General features: G+C 44.5%; 1 protein-coding gene across 3 annotated transcripts in view; it reads left to right on the forward strand.

The window, feature by feature from the left end:
• The first annotated feature begins 8,651 nt into the window (after nucleotides 1-8,651).
• The window catches only part of NEK11 (NIMA related kinase 11), a 172,461-nt gene continuing 162,048 nt past the window's right edge, over nucleotides 8,652-19,064 (forward strand). For 2 of the 3 annotated variants that reach the window (XM_030551096.1, XM_030551097.1), the window contains exon 1: nucleotides 8,652-8,923. In XM_030551096.1, the coding sequence (XP_030406956.1) occupies nucleotides 8,754-8,923 (170 nt within the window). In that variant the 5' untranslated portion in view covers nucleotides 8,652-8,753. The remainder of the gene's footprint in view (nucleotides 8,924-19,064) is intronic. The other variant, XM_030551098.1, reaches the window with a different exon arrangement.

Here is a 19,064-nt window from a genome sequence, read left to right on the forward strand (position 1 = left end):
ACGCCCACCCTACCACGTCACTGTTTAATCGCTCATCGGCGAGTCCTATGAACGTCCGTTTCCATGCGAGCAGGGCGCAGCCGGGTCACGTGACCAGCCAGCTCGGGTCCGCCCTGGGTGCCTGTATCCCGTCGGGCAGCGCGGCGTCTCCAGGAGACCGGTCCCAAACAGATGCGGGGGGAGGGGACACACCGGGCTCCGAGAGGCGCTAGCGGGAGGGCGGAGCGGAGCTGTGCACCGAGAGCCCGACTGGGACGCAGGGGTGGGACCCGCGCCCCCTCCTCGTCCGGGCCGGGGGCGGGGATGAGAAGGTAAATGGACGTGACCCCCGTGTGTCCGGCGTAGCTCCGCTCGTCCCCCCTCGCTCACCCCCCGAGAGCCGCAGGCACCGCGGGGGCTGGAGCGCGCCTGGCGGTGCCCTGCCCCATCCCAGCCGCGAGCTCTGGGTGCTGCTGGGGACAGGCATTGTGACAATGGGTGCGCTCATGAGACTGGCCACACTGGGTCAGGCCACTGGAGCTTCTAGCCCAGTACCCTGTCCAGGGCTGTCCTTAGGGTCTATGGTGCTCTAGGCAAGATTATTAAACTGGTGCCCCTGTGCCTGTCTTGCTCTTAGCAACACAAACATAAGCTTACGCTATTGGAAAACTTGCCACATTCATGTTATTAAAACCAGTTTAACTTAATGAAGCACACTGTAATGCTGATGGACTAGCACTAAAGAAGTAGCACTGTAGAAAAAATTCTGATTTGACAGAATGATGCAAATAATATCATTTTTTTAATGTATCAACATTTTATTGGAAATTTCTCTGAAGAGGTATTGAAACAAGGATTAGTTTTTAATTAAAAGCAATCCTTCTGGCTTTTTTGACTGCAAAATCAGTAATAATGTCATCGTATGACAAAGTCAAAGTGATGTCTTGTTCGATTGCAAGAATAGCAACACCAGTCAAGTGTTCCTGACTCATGGTAGAGCGGAGATAGTTTTTAATGAGCTTTAGTTTTGAAAAACTCCGTTCTCCTGACACTACTGTTACAGGAATTGTCAGTAGAATACGAGTGGCAATGTACACATTAGGATATATGTCAACAAGTTTGCTGGTATGAATAAACTCTACAATGTCCATCATCGATTTTGCATGTGGCAACAACTCAATTTTTCGTACAGTTCAAGTCCATTTAAATCAAAGCGATCACCGTGCTTCAAGAGGCTCTCTAGATCGGGGTCCCTAGCACGGTGCCCGCAGGTGTCCCGGCGCCTGCAGGGGCCTCTCAGTGCACCCACGTACTGGCTGGAGGACGAGCATCTGCTGAAATGCCGCCGAAATTCAGCATCATTTCGGCAGATGCTTGTCCGCCACCACGGTCCTTCATCTGGGGCCTGCCAGACGAAAAAGGTTGGGGAGCACTGCTCTATGCTCTTGCACTTTGTCATTAGTTGCTCTTGTTTTCCTATTTCATTGAATTTAGTCCCGTCAGCCCACTGCCAGCTGAGTGAATGGAACCCTAGGCCGACAGTGGGTTGAGTGGCTCAGCCAAGGTCTCAGCCTCCGGCCTGCTCAGCCGCTGCCAGCCTGGGGTTCCTTGGGGGTCCCCAGGCCAGCAGTGGGTGCTGAGTGGGGCCGGCGGCTGGGACCCTGGGTGCCAATGGGGCAGCAGCCAGAACCCCAGAGCAGTGGCAGGCTGAGCTGCTCAGCTCGCTGCTGCATGCCATCAAAAAACAGCTCGCGTGCCACGTTTGGCACGTGTGCCATAGGTTGCCGACCCCTGCTCTATACATTAGTAAGGAGATAAGCATATTACAGTTGTTTGAGGGCTCTATTTAGCAGTAACAGGGCTACAGGAAAGTCAGTCAACGTTTTTTGTTTCTCTGATGAAAACTGGCCCACTCCCTTCCCCATACCAAACTTGTCACAAATAATTGTCAACAACTTAATTTTCTGTTTTTGGCTAAGATATTGATTTTTTAAAAAAAATATTGAAACTAAATTCAGGATTGTTAGCAAGCATTTTTGGCAAACAAAGTTGTTAAATGACACTTTAAATGGCAACACAGTACTGCTTTCATGCTTGGCTCACCCCCCAGCCTGCTGGTCCAACAGCTGCAGTAGAGGAGGAGATAGGTGGAAAACTGCAGGACCCCAAAATCCACCTCTTGGGCTGCAGAGTTGCAACAGCAGCAGCAAGCCCTCAGGTCTGATCACACGCCAATGGGCACCACCGCCAGCCCAACTGACCATGGTGAAGTTAGCACAGCATCTGATCTCAGGGACGGGGCACCCATGGAGCCACAGCAGCTCATCCTGCCCTGTGCAGCTCCCCCCGGATGAGATGGATCACTGCCAGCCCAGGGGAGAGATGCACTCCCCAGCTAGGGTGATCAGATCCAGATGTCCTGATTTTATAGGGCCAGTCCTGATGTTTGGGGCTTTGTCTTATATAGGCATCAATTACCCCTATCTAGGGTGACCAGACAGCAAATGTGAAAAATCAGGACGGGAGTGGGGGGGAATAGGAGCCTATATAAGAAAAAGACCCAAAACTGGGACTGGCCCTATAAAAGTGGGACATCTGCTCACCCTACCCCAACCCTCTATCCTGATTTTTCGCACATGCTATCTGGCTATCCCCAGCCCAGCCCTGTGCAACCATTCCAGTCCTGGCTGCCTGCCAGAGGAAGTGAGTTACTTTCACTTTCATTCCTCAGCAGGCAGCCAGCCAGCCAGCCTCCCCCCCCCCCCCAGCACCTCACCAACCCAGCCCTGACGGAGGGGAATGGGAAGAGAGGGGTGCTCCATGGCGGGGAGGGAGAAACGGGGGGGGGGTGCTCTGTGGGGCAGAGGGGAGAAGAATGGACATTATGGGGGACAGCAAAGGATACAGCCAGAGCCGCAGAGCCTGCCTCACCTCACGCCAGGGGACAGTCACACTCACAGGTGATTTCCTTCCCGCTCCCCTTCCCAGAGACACCAGCAGCCAATCCCCTCCCTCAGACTGTCCTTCATTTGGCTCTCTCTAGGACCCAGCAGCCCTGCTCTTACATGCTCCACTGCTTCCCCTCTGTGCAGAGCAGTGCCCCCAGACCTAGTGGTGCTCTAGGCGGCTGCCTATTCTGCCTATGGCTAAGGACGGCCCTGATCCTGTCCTCTGACGGTGGCCAGTGCCAGGTGCCCCAGAGGGAATGAGCAGAGCAGGCAGTCATTGAGTGAGCCATCCCTTGGTATCAGAAGCTTAGGGATGCCCAGAGCATGAGGTTGTGATCCTGATTGTCTTGGCTGATAGCCACCGGTGGAGCTAGCCACCAGGAACTTATTTAATTATTTTTTTAACCCAGTTATAGTTTTGGTTTTCACAACATCCCCTGGCAACAAGTTCCACAGGTTGTCTGTGCCTTGTGTGAAGAAGGACTTCCTTTTGTTTGTTTTAAACCTATTAGTAGGCTGCCTATCAATTTCATTGGCTGACTCCTGGTTCTTATGTTATGTGAAGAGATGAATAACACTTCCCTATTCACTTTCTCTATACCATTCATGATTTTATAGAGTTCCATCATATCCTGCTCGTCCCCCCGCCCTCCCGTCATCTTTTTTCCAAGCTGAACAGTCCCAGTCTTTTTAATGTTTCCTCATATGGAAGATGTTCCATACTCTTAATCATTTAAAGACTCTGTTCTAAGTAGGCTTGGAAGGATTAGATTTGTGTTTGGTAAATGTAGGTAAATGTCAATTTCATTTTCACACACAAACACATGAAAAAATAGTTCCATCAATAATAATAGAAATTTACAGATTGGCAACGTGAGAAAAATGCTGCTTGAGAACATATTAGAGTTTAATTTAAAGCTATTTACTTTATATATTTTGACATGTGATGTTGATAATTCATGTTTTAATGTAAAGCTTTAATATTTTGAAACTTAAGGTCTACTATCATTAAATAATTATTGGCTGACCAGCCCATAATTTCCCACAGTTGTGAAAATTTAAATAGATAAAACTCAAAAAAAAATGCTTAAAACCTATAATTTTGCACAACTATGTGCAAAGGAGTATTTCCTGGACCTGGCACCGGCACTGGTCCTGGCTTTGCTCACTGTCTCCATTTAGCTCCAGGTCGCTACACCGCTCCAGGTCACACCACCACTCGAGGTCATGGCACCACTTCCCAGCCTTACAGCACAGCTCTCCAGCTTCTTGGCACAGCTTCCCAGCTTCGCAGCACCACTTCCCAGTTTCACAGCACCGCTCACTGGCTCAGCTCTGCTTGGCGCCACCCTAACGCTCGTGGTCCCAATCTCGTTCCTTGGGCTTGGAGGCAGGGTCTCAGTACTTGGAATGGGACCAGGACTGGTCAGGCTGTGGATGCCCTGAAGTGGGGGTAGGACCACGGCTGGTGCAATAGCAGGGACCAGCTCAGTGGCCATTCTGGACCCCGTGGCCCAGGATGCACAGTCTAAAGCAGGAGTTTCTAAACTTGGTTCGTGGCTTGTTTAGGGTAAGCTCCTGGCGGGCCATGAGACACTTTGTTTACCTTGGGAGACAGGCCAGTCCCTGCTTACAGACAACCCCCAAACCTGAAGCAAATACTCACCAGCAACCACACACCACACAACAGAAACACTAATCCAGGAACCTATCCTTGCAACAAAGCCCATTGCCAACTCTGTCCACATATCTATTCAGGGGATACCATCATAGGATCTAATCACATCAGCCACGCCATCAGGGGCTCGTTCACCTGCATATCTACCAACATGATATATGCCATCATGTGCCCGCAATTCCCCTCTGTCATGTACATTGGCCAAACAGGACAGTCTCTACATAAAAGAATACATGGACACAAATCAGACGTCAGAATTATAACATTCAAAAATCAGTTGGAGAACACTTCAATCTCCCCGGCCACTCGATTACAGACCTAAAAATTGCAATATTACAACAAAAAAAGTTCAAAAACAGACTCCAACGAGAGACTGCTGAATTGGAATTAATTTGCAAATTGGACACCATCAAACTAGGCTTGAATAAAGACTGGGAGTGGATGGGCCATTACACAAAGTAAAACTATTTCCCCAAGCTTATTCCCCCGCCCACCACACACACAGTTTTTCCTTACATCTCCTTGTCAATTGCTGGAAATGGGCTATTTTCATTACCACTACAAACAGTTCTTTTTCTCTCCTGCTGATAATAGCTCACCTTAACTGATCACTCTCCTTATAGTATGTATGGTAACACCCATTGTTTCATGTTCTGTATGTATATATATATCTTCCAACTGTATTTTCCACTACATGCATCCGATGAAGTGGGCTGTAGCCCATGAAAACATATGCTCAAATAAATTTGTTAGTCTCTAAGGTGCCACAAGTAGTCCTGTTCTTTTTGCAGATACGGACTAACACGGCTGCTACTCTGAAACCTTTGTTTACCTGAGCATACGCAGGTACAGCCGTTTGCAGCTTCCAGTGGCCGTGGTTCACCGTTCCCGGCCAATGGGAGCTGAAGGCCATTGCAGGTATGGCTTGCCTCGGCCTACTGTCCAGGGCACGACAACTTGAATTCAGTGGTCACAGTGCTGGGACAGGTCCTCACCTCCCTTCACTGGTGGCTTGACCCCTGAGTGGTGTGTGGAGGAGTCCTCTTCCACAGCCCACAGCCTTCCTTGTCCCTGGTTATGGACACGTCAGCTGTGGGATGGGGGGCACATCTGGGGAACCTTCAGACACAGAGCCTGTGGTCACAGAACGAGCTCTCCCTCCATATCAATCTCAGGGAGCTAGTGGCGGTGCACCTTGCTTGCCAAGCTTTCCAGGCCCAACTGCAAGGATGTTACATAGCTGTTCTAATGTTTTACATTAACAAGCAAGCGGGAGCCCGTTCCTCACCACTATGCCAGGAGGTCCTTAGACTGTGGGAGTTCTACATAGCCCACTCCATTCACCTGGAAGTGTCCTTTCTCCCAGGAATTCAGAACATGTTGGCGGACCACCTCAGCAGGTCCTTCCACACTCACAAGTGGTCTCTCCAACTGGATGTCATACACCCCATCTTCCAAAGGTCAGGGTTTCCCCAGGTCGACCTGTTCGCCACCTGATGCAACAGAAAGTGCCAATCGTTCTGCTTCTTCCAGGGTCACAGCCCAGGCTCCCTCATGTAACCATTCCTGCTATCCTGGAGAGGTCTCCTGCTCTGTGCCTTTCCTCCATTCCCTCTCATGCACAAAGTCCTCCTCAAGGTCCATAGGGAGGGGGAAAAGGTGATTCTGATAGCTCCAGTGTGGCCTCGCCAGCACTGGTACCTGACACTGCTGGAGCTGTCGATGGACATATCGGTCACATTGTCTCTCCTCCTGGACTTACTCACTTAGGACCATGGTCGTCTCTATCATCCTGACCTACAGTCCGTCTACCTCATGGCTAGGAAGCTTCATGGCTGAACCCATGGAGCTTCTGTACTTGGATCATGCCAGGGACGACGCAGCTTTCAGTAGAGTGGTGCTACAATCAGCATTCCTTAACTCCAACCCCACTGCCTAGGTAAGGCTTGGGAGTCACCTAATTGGAATCAATATGAGTAATCACTTGAAGAAGAAAAAACAGTTACTCACCTCTCGTAACTGTTGTTCTTCGAGATGTGTTGCTCATATGCATTCCAAACCTGCCCACCTTCCCCTCTGTCAGAGTAATCGACAAGAAGGAACTGAGGGGGTGCCGGGTTGGCAGGGTATTATATTGAGCACCACTCCAGGGGGCTCCACAACTGACCCAATGGGTGATGCTAGGGGAAAAACTTTCCAAAAGCTGTGCACGTGGTGCACACACACCTAAGTGGAATGGATATGAACCACACATCTCAAAGAACACAGTTAACGAAAGGTGAGTAACCATTTTTTCTTTGTGTGACGTTGAACTCTTATGTGATGGTAATCGGTCTTTCAACTTCCTCCAATGTCTTTTGATGCTCCATCCTGTTTGCTCAGAGAGATCTGATGCATTTGCAGCACTTTTGTTCAAAATGAAGCAGAGTGCACAGTACAGAGATTGTTTCTTCGTACTCCAGCATAACCAGTGTCTTGTGCAGGTCTCACCATTTGGAAGAGTTTTTGTCAGCAGACGAGTAGGGAAAGCATGATTATCAGCATCTCGTGGAATGTTACTTGGAATTTCAAAACAGCTAATTTGAAGAAAAGATTGCTCTTGTCAATTATTCCAATGTCAGCCACAGTCAAACCTGGAATACTCATGAATTGCTCTTGCTGCATAAGATCTACATTTTCCTGTTGCTGTTGAGTTTCTTGATCGAACACAGGATCTTCTGCTGCATCTGTTACTGTTGGCACATCTCCTTCTTGACTACTGTCCTCATGTTCAGGTATCAGCATTGAAATATCACCTGTTGCAGTTGTGGAGTTTTCATTACCTGTAGCATTGTTTGTTGGGTAAGGTGTGTTTTCCAGTGGTTTGAGAAATGAAGTTATTGGATTTGAGCTTTTTGCTGCTGCTTCACTCAGTTGTTTTCACCATCTCTTGCTTGCACCACTTTCAAATCTCCTCTTCATAGTGATCTATCTGATCAATATGTAGCCCATCCACACTTGAAATATTCTGCTATAAATAAGTAGCTTATCTACACTTGAAATCTTCCACTGTAAACATCTACATAAATGCTGAATGGTACACAAATGCTGAAAAGACTTAAAATGAAGGAATACTAATTAAGAACACAAAATGAAACTGTCAGACAGGTTATTATCCTTATCACTGAATCAAAACTCAAGCACGCAAGGTATAATATAACAGGCTGAGCTGAAGACAAAGGGATGACATATATATAGTAAAAACAGACATGGATACAGACAGAGGGATAATGTCCAACATTTCAAACATGTATCCTCACAAAAGTCACTGTATAAGATTGTCCTCACAAATTTTCACCTTGAATCTGGGCCTATAGCCTATGAAAGCCTATGATGATGGCCAAGCTACCAAGCTAGGGCTCAACCAACCAGCCAGTCACCTCTTTTAGCTACCATATGAAGATTATAATGAGGAATTCTCACACATAAATAATTCCTTAGTCAACTAGACATAAAACTATAAGGACACTAAAATGTAACAATTCTCTACCTGTCAACACGCACTTGATCCAGCACCAGCCACTAGTAATGGTTTGTTTATATAATCAGCTGATCTGAGAGGATACCTTCATCACAGTCTAATCTTATGCCATCAGAACTGATATATTTTATTAATATTTATGAACATTTTTAACTCTTTAATATGACAAAATCTATATAACTTAATAAAAAAATGTCTTTTACCAAATCACATCTCTTATTTGCTTAACTTTGCAGCTCTAAGCTGAGAGACTGCGTCATATGTTGGTCCGATAGGGATGTGCATAAAAACAAGTTGTGAAATGTATCAAATGCCAAAAAATTAACAAGTGTCTACATTTGAGCAATCCTTTGAGCTTGAGGCCCAGGCCAAATGGTCCTCCTGGCCCCCCCTTTGATTGGCCCTGAGCTTTTGATAGGTTACAAAATGATGGTTTGAGGTGTGGTATTATAATTAACAGCCTGAACATCTTGGTAATACTTTGGAATATTACATAAAATCTAATCTATTTTTCTGTTTTAGTTGTTGTCCTGTGAACATCACTGGAAGAATAGGAGCATTACTAAGGAGACTTGAATTTGAAAGCTACGTTATAGATAAATAAATGTGATCTCTGTTACATGGAGCAATGCTGAAATTCCAAGAGGCTATTAAACATATCAGTGATTCTGCACGTATTTCCACTTCCTCCGAAACCTTGATTGCAAGAAGATATGTTCTTCAGCAGAAACTTGGCAGAGGAAGCTTTGGAACGGTCTATCTAGTTTCAGACAAGAAGGCAAAACAAGGAGAAGAATTGTAAGTAAGCACCATATATAGTGTGTTGACTCAATGTATTCGAAAAAAAATTGGCCCATATTTCTAATGTTTTTTGTTCCTTTGTATCTTTTTTGGTCTTCTTTGGTGTCCCATTACCTCCCAATTTGGTATTACCTGCAAATTTCATTAATACACTGTTTACCTTTCTTCACTGGTGATGCTAAGTAGGCTGGCACTGAACCTGGCATTCCACTAGATACCTTTTTTCCAACTCAATACATTATTGTGTAGGCTTCTTCAGTAAGATTTCAGTCTATGTGATGGTGGTCTTAACCAAGCCAGTTTTAACTGATTTTGTAAGTTAAATTTTCTGTCTATCTTCCATATATATCCCTCCTATCCATAGTATCTAGGTGCTTCTCAAACAGTAAAAAGAACTCTATCAAATGGATTACTAAAATCCAGATACATCTAGGGTTAAATTCACACCAATCTCTATCCATTACTTAAATGCCAATTAAACAACTTATATGAAGCTTAAGTGGTATATAGGGTCTTGTGCTAATTGAACAGGGGTTAATTTGATCCCTTCTGTATAAAATGTCATTTGTACATTCATATCATTGAGAAAAAGCAATGAGAAGGCATATATCCACCATAACAGTTTTCCTTTTCTTCAATGTAGCAAAACTGCTTACTCCTGACAATAAAGGAAAATAATGTGTTCCACAAGATCTTTCTTGAGAAGATCTATTAAAATCTGCACCACTCGTAATGCATTTCCATTCCATGCTTAGTGACTTTCATGAAAATATCATATTTATTTACATGAATATTAAAAAGCTGTTATAAAATGCAAAGAGAGAGATCCCCAAAAATGATACAGTTCAATTAATGTGATATCTAACTCTGTAATGCTCCATCCAATTATATGTAGCCTTTAACGCAATCAAGCTGGACAAGAAAAGAACAAAGTAAGAAATTTTCAGAATTCCTGCTTTTCTTTTGTGGGCCTCTCCCCTTCAGGGGACTTTCCCCAGGGTTTGTCTAATCTATCTAGGTTTTTATAGCATGCTCATCACTTTAGTGATGTACTCAGGGTACCATCATAAAGACTTAGATTGTTGGAGGAGACCTAAGAGAAGCTGGTAGCTAAACCAGCAGGAAATGCTGAGGAAAACGTTTTCTGTTTTTGATGATAAAATTAGATGCCTGCTTGTCTAATGAGAAAGGAGAAGTAATGACTATAGAAATAGTAAAGTGAAAGCTACCATGGCTACTGTACTTTTAATTGATAACAAAAAAATTTTATTTAGTCTCAACAAGTCTTAATTTTGTCTCTACCTGAAAATGGACAAATTTTCATCAATTTATTTTATAATCTCAGTAGAATCACAAAATATCACAGACTTAACACTTCCAAGGAATGCTAACATTTCTGCATGTGAAATCAAATTTGGGTGTGTATCTAATATTATTGGATGACATTTTTTGTTGTATAGAACTATATTCTCATCACTCTGACAATTTTAGAGATGGGGACTTTAAAAAGTATCTTTTCCCTGTAATCTAGAACTATGTGTGTCCATTGGACTTGATACTGGTTGCTTCATGTCTGACACCTCAAATGGATAATTTTTTCATCCAGAAATAGGCTCTTTTCCTTAAGCTTGGAACCACTCAGTAACCTATGTGAGGAATCAAATTTTCCATGATGACTTGGACATTGGCTTAAAAGGTAAACTTAATGTCGGTAATCCAACTGTGGTCATCTTATATGTAGTATTTCTTGTTGAAGATACTGATAGCAAATCGCCTAGCCCAAGGGTGGGCAAACTTTTTGGTCTGGGGCACATCAGGGTTGCGCAACTGTATGGAGGGCCGGGTAAGGAAGGCTGTGCCTCCCCAAACAGCCTGGCCCCTGTCCCTATCCGCTCCCTCCCACTTTCTGCTCCCCTCAGAATCCCCAACCCATCCAACCCCCCCTGCTCCTTGTCCCCTGACCACGCCTTCCTGAGACCCCTGCCCACATCCAAGGCCCCTACTCCCTGTCCCCTGACTACCCCGACCCGTATCCACACCCCTGCCTCTGACAGCCCCCCCAGGACTCCCACCCTCTCTCCAACTTCCCTCTGCTCCTCGTCCCCTAACCACTCCATCCTGGGACCCCCTGCCCTAACTGCCCTCCCAGGATCCCAGCCCCTTATCCAACTGCCCCCTGCTCCCTGTCCCCAGACTGCCCTCCCAATCCCTATCCACATCCCTGCCCCCTGACAGGCTCCCTGGGACTCCCAATCCCAACCCTCCCTGTTCCTCATCCCCTGACCACCCCCCCAGAACCTCCCCCCCATCCAACCGCCCCCTCCTTCCTGACTGCCCCCTAGCATCCCCTGCTCCCTTACCCAACCCCCCACTCCTTGCCCCCTTACCAGCAGCAGGAGCTCGCAGCCACGACACCTCGCCGGAGCCAGCTGCGTTCCCCCCACTGCCCAGTGGGAGCGGCGGGCCAGAGTGCGGCCCACACGGCGGCGTGGCTGCGGGGGAGGACAGAGAGCGGGGGAGGGACCGGGAGCTCAGGGGCTGGGCAGGACGGACCCACAGGCTGGATGTGGCCTACAGGCTGTAGTTTGCCCACATCTGAAAAATTTGCACACTTGATTATTGTGTAGAAGGGATGTCAAGGCTCATCGGAGTGTGTTGAGAAGCCCCCTGGTACCTGGAAGTTTTACAGATCCAAGAGCTAGGTGCATGCTGCAATACTTCAGTCAGGTCAACTAGTGTCAGTAATAGCAGAGTTCTTTTTCATATTTTTCAGAAATATTAAAGTGCATATTGTACAGTAGCCATTTTGATAGGTCATATTTCCAATAAATGATACATTTGTTGGTTATTATGTTATGGTAATTATGTTAACAGGGAATTGAAAGAGTCCTGTTCACTTTAAATTCAGACATTGTTTGTTATATTTTTCCAGGACTAAGAAAGAAAGCCCTTTCAGGCAATTTTGTGATGTTGCAGCACTTTGCATCCATAAGAAAACTTTATGACATAAGAGACCTACATATAATCTACAGAAGATACTTTCCCAAGAGAATGAGGCAGGGAAGCAGGTTTTAGTTACACTGTATATTAAGGGTACATTTATAAATAGTTGATAAAGATTTAAAAATGATTGATAAATGCTTTAATAGATAGTTAATCAATTGTTATACAGTCCCACGAGTCAACAGGTTGTTTATAACCATCTATTTCACCTTCTACTGATGTGCTTACAGGCGTCTATAATGTATGCTACTCACATCTGTAACAGGCCTATAACATCTATTAATCATTTATTAACCTTTGGTAAATTATTTATAAATGTACTTTTTCTGTAAGGCATGACCATTTTGTTTTCTGATTTTTACATGTGCCAAATTAGTTTCCAGTATTTTTAAGGCAACTTTCCATTACAAACTTGTGGTTATGCTGTATTTGTGTGGAAGCCTGCAGAGAGTTAGAGACCCACAAAGATATCTTGACTATTAGTGAAACATTATAGTTTTGCCAAAGCAAAGCATTTTGCTATTTTACCTTGAAAGAATTGCTCATTTGTGAGAAAACTAAAGTCAGTTTTTGCAATTGGAGGGTGACATTGCATTCCAAAAATGCCAAAATTTCTAGCTGGAATAAATTAGCACTGTTTTAACAGTGAAAAGCTGGAAATGATGACATCTCTTCCTAGATAAAATTATTATTAATAATATAAGTATTTATTTATGTTGCTGTAGTGCCAGGTGTTTTCTTAATGCAGAAGAAGAAATGATATACATGCTGAACAGATTATAAACTAATGTTCTGTTACTGTACTGCTTAGATGCTTAACTTTATGTATGCGAGTAATCCCATTGACATCAATAGTCTGATCATGACAGGCATGATTTTGCTAGGACCACATGCATAAGTCTGCAGGAGTAGGGCATTCAAGTTGTGATGCTGAAGAACAACTCTGAAAAATATAATTTGAGCATTCTAAACAATGTTAATCAGTTAGCTCTTCCACAGACTCCTGGCTTCATTTGAGAGACAACTGAGACAACCTTCATGGAAGAGTTTATTTCTATTTTGGACATATGCAAAACTTACAAAATAAATTAGACTGACTCTTATGAATTCATATCTGAAGCAGTCTGCTCATAGTCTGCTTTTATTTTGTTTTGGTAATCCTTGGATATTTCCATGACTGAGACAGTCCTAATGAAGATTGACCAACAGAAAAAGCTGTGTGTTTGAGGCAATATCTTCATGTATCCTTGAATATGGCATGAGCAACTCACTGTAGAGGAAAGCACTTTGCATGATTAAAATTTGAATGTTTGGGGCTGAAGTGGCTGTATTTTCAGAAGCAAAAACATGAATTAAATTGGAAAATATATTTTTGCCATCACAAAAGTGCCTGTGCAAATGCATATGGTAGAATAGGATGACATTAGGACTCGTTTCACATTCACCTCTGTCCCAGGTGGTAAAGGCCATGCAGTTTTAATCCACATCTCAGAGGAAGTGCCCTTCACTTCAAACAATTTGCATGCTGATCTGTTATGGCATCTTATCAGTAGATACACAAATCTGCCTTCTCCAGACCCACTATTCTAGGATTATAAAAGACACAGGAACAAGAAGCAGTAACATTTATTTTTAGAAAGCTCCAAATATATCAACTGATCTTAACATTATCTAACTAAACTAAGTACAGAGAGTATGTAGACTAAAACCTGATGTGAGCAGCATTGAGAAAGGAGAAAATATATAGTTCCATGGCTACTTTTCCTGGCAAAAGAAGATTATGGACTGTAAGAGGTACCAATCTTCTACATCAGAGGTCCCCAACGTGGTGCCCGCAGGTGCCATGGCACCCGCTGGGGCATCCATGTGCACCCGCCTACTGGCTGCCAGACAAGCAGCTGCCGAAATGCCGCTGAGAAGTGGCAACATCAAGAAGCGCTACTGCTGAAATCCTGCCAAATTTTGGCAGCAACATCTCTTGATGATGATGCTTTACGGCGGCATTTCGGCAGTGATGCCTCTTGACATTGCTGCTTCATGATGGCATTTCGGTGGCTGCTTGTCCGGTGGTCACGGTCCTCAGTGGCTAGTTGCCCGGCACCCGCCCCACGGAAAAGGTTGGGGACCACTGCTCTACATCTTCTATTGGAGAATTTGCTTCCTGGAATCACTGTGTGCATTCCCTCCGCCCCCACCCCTATTGCTTTAAATTGGTCCTGGACATGTGAGGCATTGTGTGTGGGTTCCCTGCAGAGCCATTACCTTTGAAGAACTCCAGATCCTGGTAAAGGCAGCAAAGAATCCTGTGGCACCTTATAGACTAACAGACGTTTTGGAGCATGAGCTTTCGTGGGTGAATACCCACTTCCTCAGATGCATGTAATGGAAATATCCAGGGGCAGGTATATATATGTGTGCTAGCAAGCAAGCTAGAGATAACGAGGTCAATTCAATCAGGGAGGATGAGGCCCTGTTCTAGTAGTTGAGGTGTGAAAACCAAGAGAGGAGAAACTGGTTCTGTAATTGGCAAGCCATTCACAGTCTTTGTTCAATCCTGAGCTGATGGTGTCAAATTTGCAGATGAACTGAAGCTCAGCAGTTTCTCTTTGAAGTCTGGTCCTGAAGTTTTTTTGCTGCAGGATGGCCACCTTAAGGTCTGCTATAGTGTGGCCAGGGAGGTTGAAGTGCTCTCCTACAGGTTTTTGTATATTGCCATTCCTAATGTCTGATTTGTGTCCATTTATCCTTTTCCGTAGAGACTGTCCAGTTTGGCCGATGTACATAGCAGAGGGGCATTGCTGGCATATGATGGCGTATATTACATTGGTGGATGTGCAGGTGAATGAACCAGTGATGGTGTGGCTGATCTGGTTAGGTCCTGTGATGGTGTCGCTGGTGTAGATATGTGGGCAGAGTTGGCATCGAGGTTTGTTGCATGGATTGGTTCCTGAGTTAGAGTTATTATGGTGTGGTGTGTAGTTACTGGTGAGAATATGTTTCAGGTTGGCAGGTTGTCTGTGGGCAAGGATTGGCCTGCCACCCAAGGCCTGTGAAAGTGTGGGATCATTGTCCAGGATGGGTTGTAGATCCTTGATGATGCGCTGGAGGGGGTTTAGCTGGGGGCTGTATGTGATGGCCAGTGGAGTCCTGTTGGTTTCTCTCTTGGGTTTGTCTTGCAGTAGGAGGCTTCTGGGTACACGTCTGGCTCTGTTGATCTGTTTCCTTATTTCCTCATGCGGGTATTGTAGTTTTGAGAATGCTTGGTGGAGATTTTGTAGGTGTTGGTCTCTGTCTGAGGGGTTAGAGCAGATGCGGTTGTACCTCAGTGCTTGGCTGTAGACAATGGATCGTGTGATGTGCCCGGGATGGAAGCTGGAGGCATGAAGGTAGGCATAGCGGTCGGTGGGTGATTATTTAAATAAGTGATGGTCACATTAACACCACCCTATATCGAAAACCCACCGACCGCTATGCCTACCTTCATGCCTCCAGCTTCCATCCCGGGCACATCACACGATCCATTGTCTACAGCCAAGCACTGAGGTACAACCGCATCTGCTCTAACCCCTCAGACAGAGACCAACACCTACAAAATCTCCACCAAGCATTCTCAAAACTACAATACCCGCATGAGGAAATAAGGAAACAGATCAACAGAGCCAGACGTGTACCCAGAAGCCTCCTACTGCAAGACAAACCCAAGAGAGAAACCAACAGGACTCCACTGGCCATCACATACAGCCCCCAGCTAAACCCCCTCCAGCGCATCATCAAGGATCTACAACCCATCCTGGACAATGATCCCACACTTTCACAGGCCTTGGGTGGCAGGCCAATCCTTGCCCACAGACAACCTGCCAACCTGAAACATATTCTCACCAGTAACTACACACCACACCATAATAACTCTAACTCAGGAACCAATCCATGCAACAAACCTCGATGCCAACTCTGCCCACATATCTACACCAGCGACACCATCACAGGACCTAACCAGATCAGCCACACCATCACTGGTTCATTCACCTGCACATCCACCAATGTAATATACGCCATCATATGCCAGCAATGCCCCTCTGCTATGTACATCGGCCAAACTGGACAGTCTCTACGGAAAAGGATAAATGGACACAAATCAGACATTAGGAATGGCAATATACAAAACCTGTAGGAGAGCACTTCAACCTCCCTGGCCACACTATAGCAGACCTTAAGGTGGCCATCCTGCAGCAAAAAAACTTCAGGACCAGACTTCAAAGAGAAACTGCTGAGCTTCAGTTCATCTGCAAATTTGACACCATCAGCTCAGGATTGAACAAAGACTGTGAATGGCTTGCCAATTACAGAACCAGTTTCTCCTCTCTTGGTTTTCACACCTCAACTGCTAGAACAGGGCCTCATCCTCCCTGATTGAATTGACCTCGTTATCTCTAGCTTGCTTGCTAGCACACATATATATACCTGCCCCTGGATATTTCCATTACATGCATCTGAGGAAGTGGGTATTCACCCACGAAAGCTCATGCTCCAAAACGTCTGTTAGTCTATAAGGTGCCACAGGATTCTTTGCTGCTTTTACAGATCCAGACTAACACGGCTACCCTCTGATACTTGAGATCCTGGTAAATTATCTTCCTTACCAAAGTATGATGAAGCAAAACATTTATTAAATCCCAAACTAGCAGAAATTGCCAGATGTGAGGAGCCTCAAGTGAATGAAATGACTATTTATTCTTTTCTACTAGATTTATGATAGGTTTAGGTTTGAGGTGAGTGGTTCAGGGGAACTACTTCTTTAGCAAGGTTTCACTGTAACTGTGATATAATGCCTACTTCAGAGGTTCTCAACCAGGGTTCTGAGTTATTATCTCTCTCTTTCCTAATGGTTTCTAACATTCTGTTAGCTTTTTTGACTGTTGCTGCAAATTGAGCGGGTGTTTTCACAGAACTGTCCACAATGACTCAAAGATCTCTTTCTTGAGCGGTAACAGCTAATTTAGATCCCATCATTTTTTATGTATAGTTGAGATAATGTTTTCCAATGTGCATTCCTTTACATTTATCAGCACTGAATTTCATTTGCCATTATTTCCCAGTCACTCAGTTTTGTGAGCTCCCTTTGTAGCTCTTCCCAGTTGGCTTTGGACTTAATTATCTTGAGTAATTTTGTATCATCTGCAGACTTTCCTATTTCACTGATTACTCCCTTTCCAGATCATTTATGAATATTATAAAAGCAGCACTTGTTCTAGTACAGATCCCTAGGAGACCCTCGTATTTATCTCTCTCCACTGTGAAAACTGACCATTTATTCCTACCCTTTGTTTGCTGTCTTTTAACTAGTTCACTGATCCATGAGAGGACCTTTCCTCTTATCCCATGACTGCTTGGTTTGTTTAAGAGCCTTTGGTGAAAGACCTTGTCAAAAACTTTCTGATCTCTGGATCACCCTTGCCCACATGTTTGTTGACTCCTCAAAGAATTCTGATAGATTAGTGAGGCCATAGGTGCTGGACCTAGGGGTGCTGCAGCATTCCCTGGCTTGAAGTGGTAATAATAACCCAAATTCATGGTTTCTGCTTTCAGCACCTCCACTATAAAAATTGTTCCAGCACCACTGGGTGAGGCATGATTTCCCTTTACAAAATCCATGCCAACTCTTCCCCAACAAATCATGTTCAGCTATGTGTCTGATAATTCTATTCTTTACTATAGTTTCAACCAATTTGCCTGGTCCTGAAGTTAGGCTTACTGGCTTATAATTGCCAGCATCGCCTATAGAGCCTTTTTTTAAAATTAACATTACATTAGCTATCCTCCAGTCCTCTGGTACAGAGCTTGATTTCATATTTGAGTTCCTTCAGAACTGTGGGGTGAATACCATCTGGTCTTGGTGACTTATTACTGTTTAATTTATCAATTTGTTCCTAAACCTCCTCTCTCAACATCTCAATCTGGGACAGTTTATCAGATTTGTCACTCAAAAATAATGGCTCAGGTGTGGGAATCTCCCCCATACCCTCTGCAGGGAAGACCAATGCAAATACTTCATTTAGCTTCTCTGCATTGGCCTTGTCTTCCTTGAGTGTTCCTTTAGCACCTTGATCATCCAGTGGCCCCAGTGATTGTTTGACAGGTTTCCTACTTCTGATGCACTTAAAAAAAAATTGCTGTTAATTTTTATGTCTTTTGCTTGTTGTTCTTCAAATTCTTTTTTAGCCTGACTATTTATGCTTTTGTACTTGATTTGCCAAAGTTTATGCACCTTTCTATTTTCCTCAGTAGGATCTGACTTCTAAATTTTTAAGGATGCCTTTTTATCTCCACCCAAGTCTTTTATTTTGTTGTTTATCCATGGTGGCATTTTTTTGGTACTACTTACACATTTTTTTATTTGGGGTATACATTTAATTTGAGCCTCTGTTATGATGTTTTTTAAAAGTTTCCATGTAGCTTGCAGGCATTTTATTCTTATAGACTCATAGACTCATAGACTCTAGGACTGGAAGGGACCTCGAGAGGTCATCGAGTCCAGTCCCCTGCCCTCATGGCAGGACCAAATACTGTCTAGACCATCCCTAATAGACATTTATCTAACCTACTCTTAAATATCTCCAGAGATGGAGATTCCACAACTTCCCTAGGCAATCTATTCCAGTGTTTAACTACCCTGACAGTTAGGAACTTTTTCCTAATGTCCAACCTAAATCTCCCTTGCTGCAGTTTAAGCCCATTGCTTCTTGTTCTATCATTGGAGGCTAAGGTGAACAAGTTTTCTCCCTCCTGATGACACCCTTTTAGATACCTGAAAACTGCTATCATGTCCCCTCTCAGTCTTCTCTTTTCCAAACAAAACAAACCCAATTGTTTCAGCCTTCCTTCATAGGTCATGTTCTCAAGACCTTTAATCATTCTTGTTGCTCTTCTCTGGACCCTCTCCAATTTCTCCACATCTTTCTTGAAATGCGGTGCCCAGAACTGGACACAATACTCCAGTTGAGGCCTAACCAGCACGGAGTAAAGCGGAAGAATGACTTCTCGTGTCTTGTTTACAACACACCTGTTAATGCATCCCAGAATCACGTTTGCTTTTTTTGCAACAGTATCACACTGTTGACTCATATTAAGCTTGTGG

The sequence above is a fragment of the Gopherus evgoodei genome, chromosome 2 (genome assembly GCF_007399415.2).
Source record: "Gopherus evgoodei ecotype Sinaloan lineage chromosome 2, rGopEvg1_v1.p, whole genome shotgun sequence".
NCBI lineage: Eukaryota > Metazoa > Chordata > Testudines > Testudinidae > Gopherus > Gopherus evgoodei.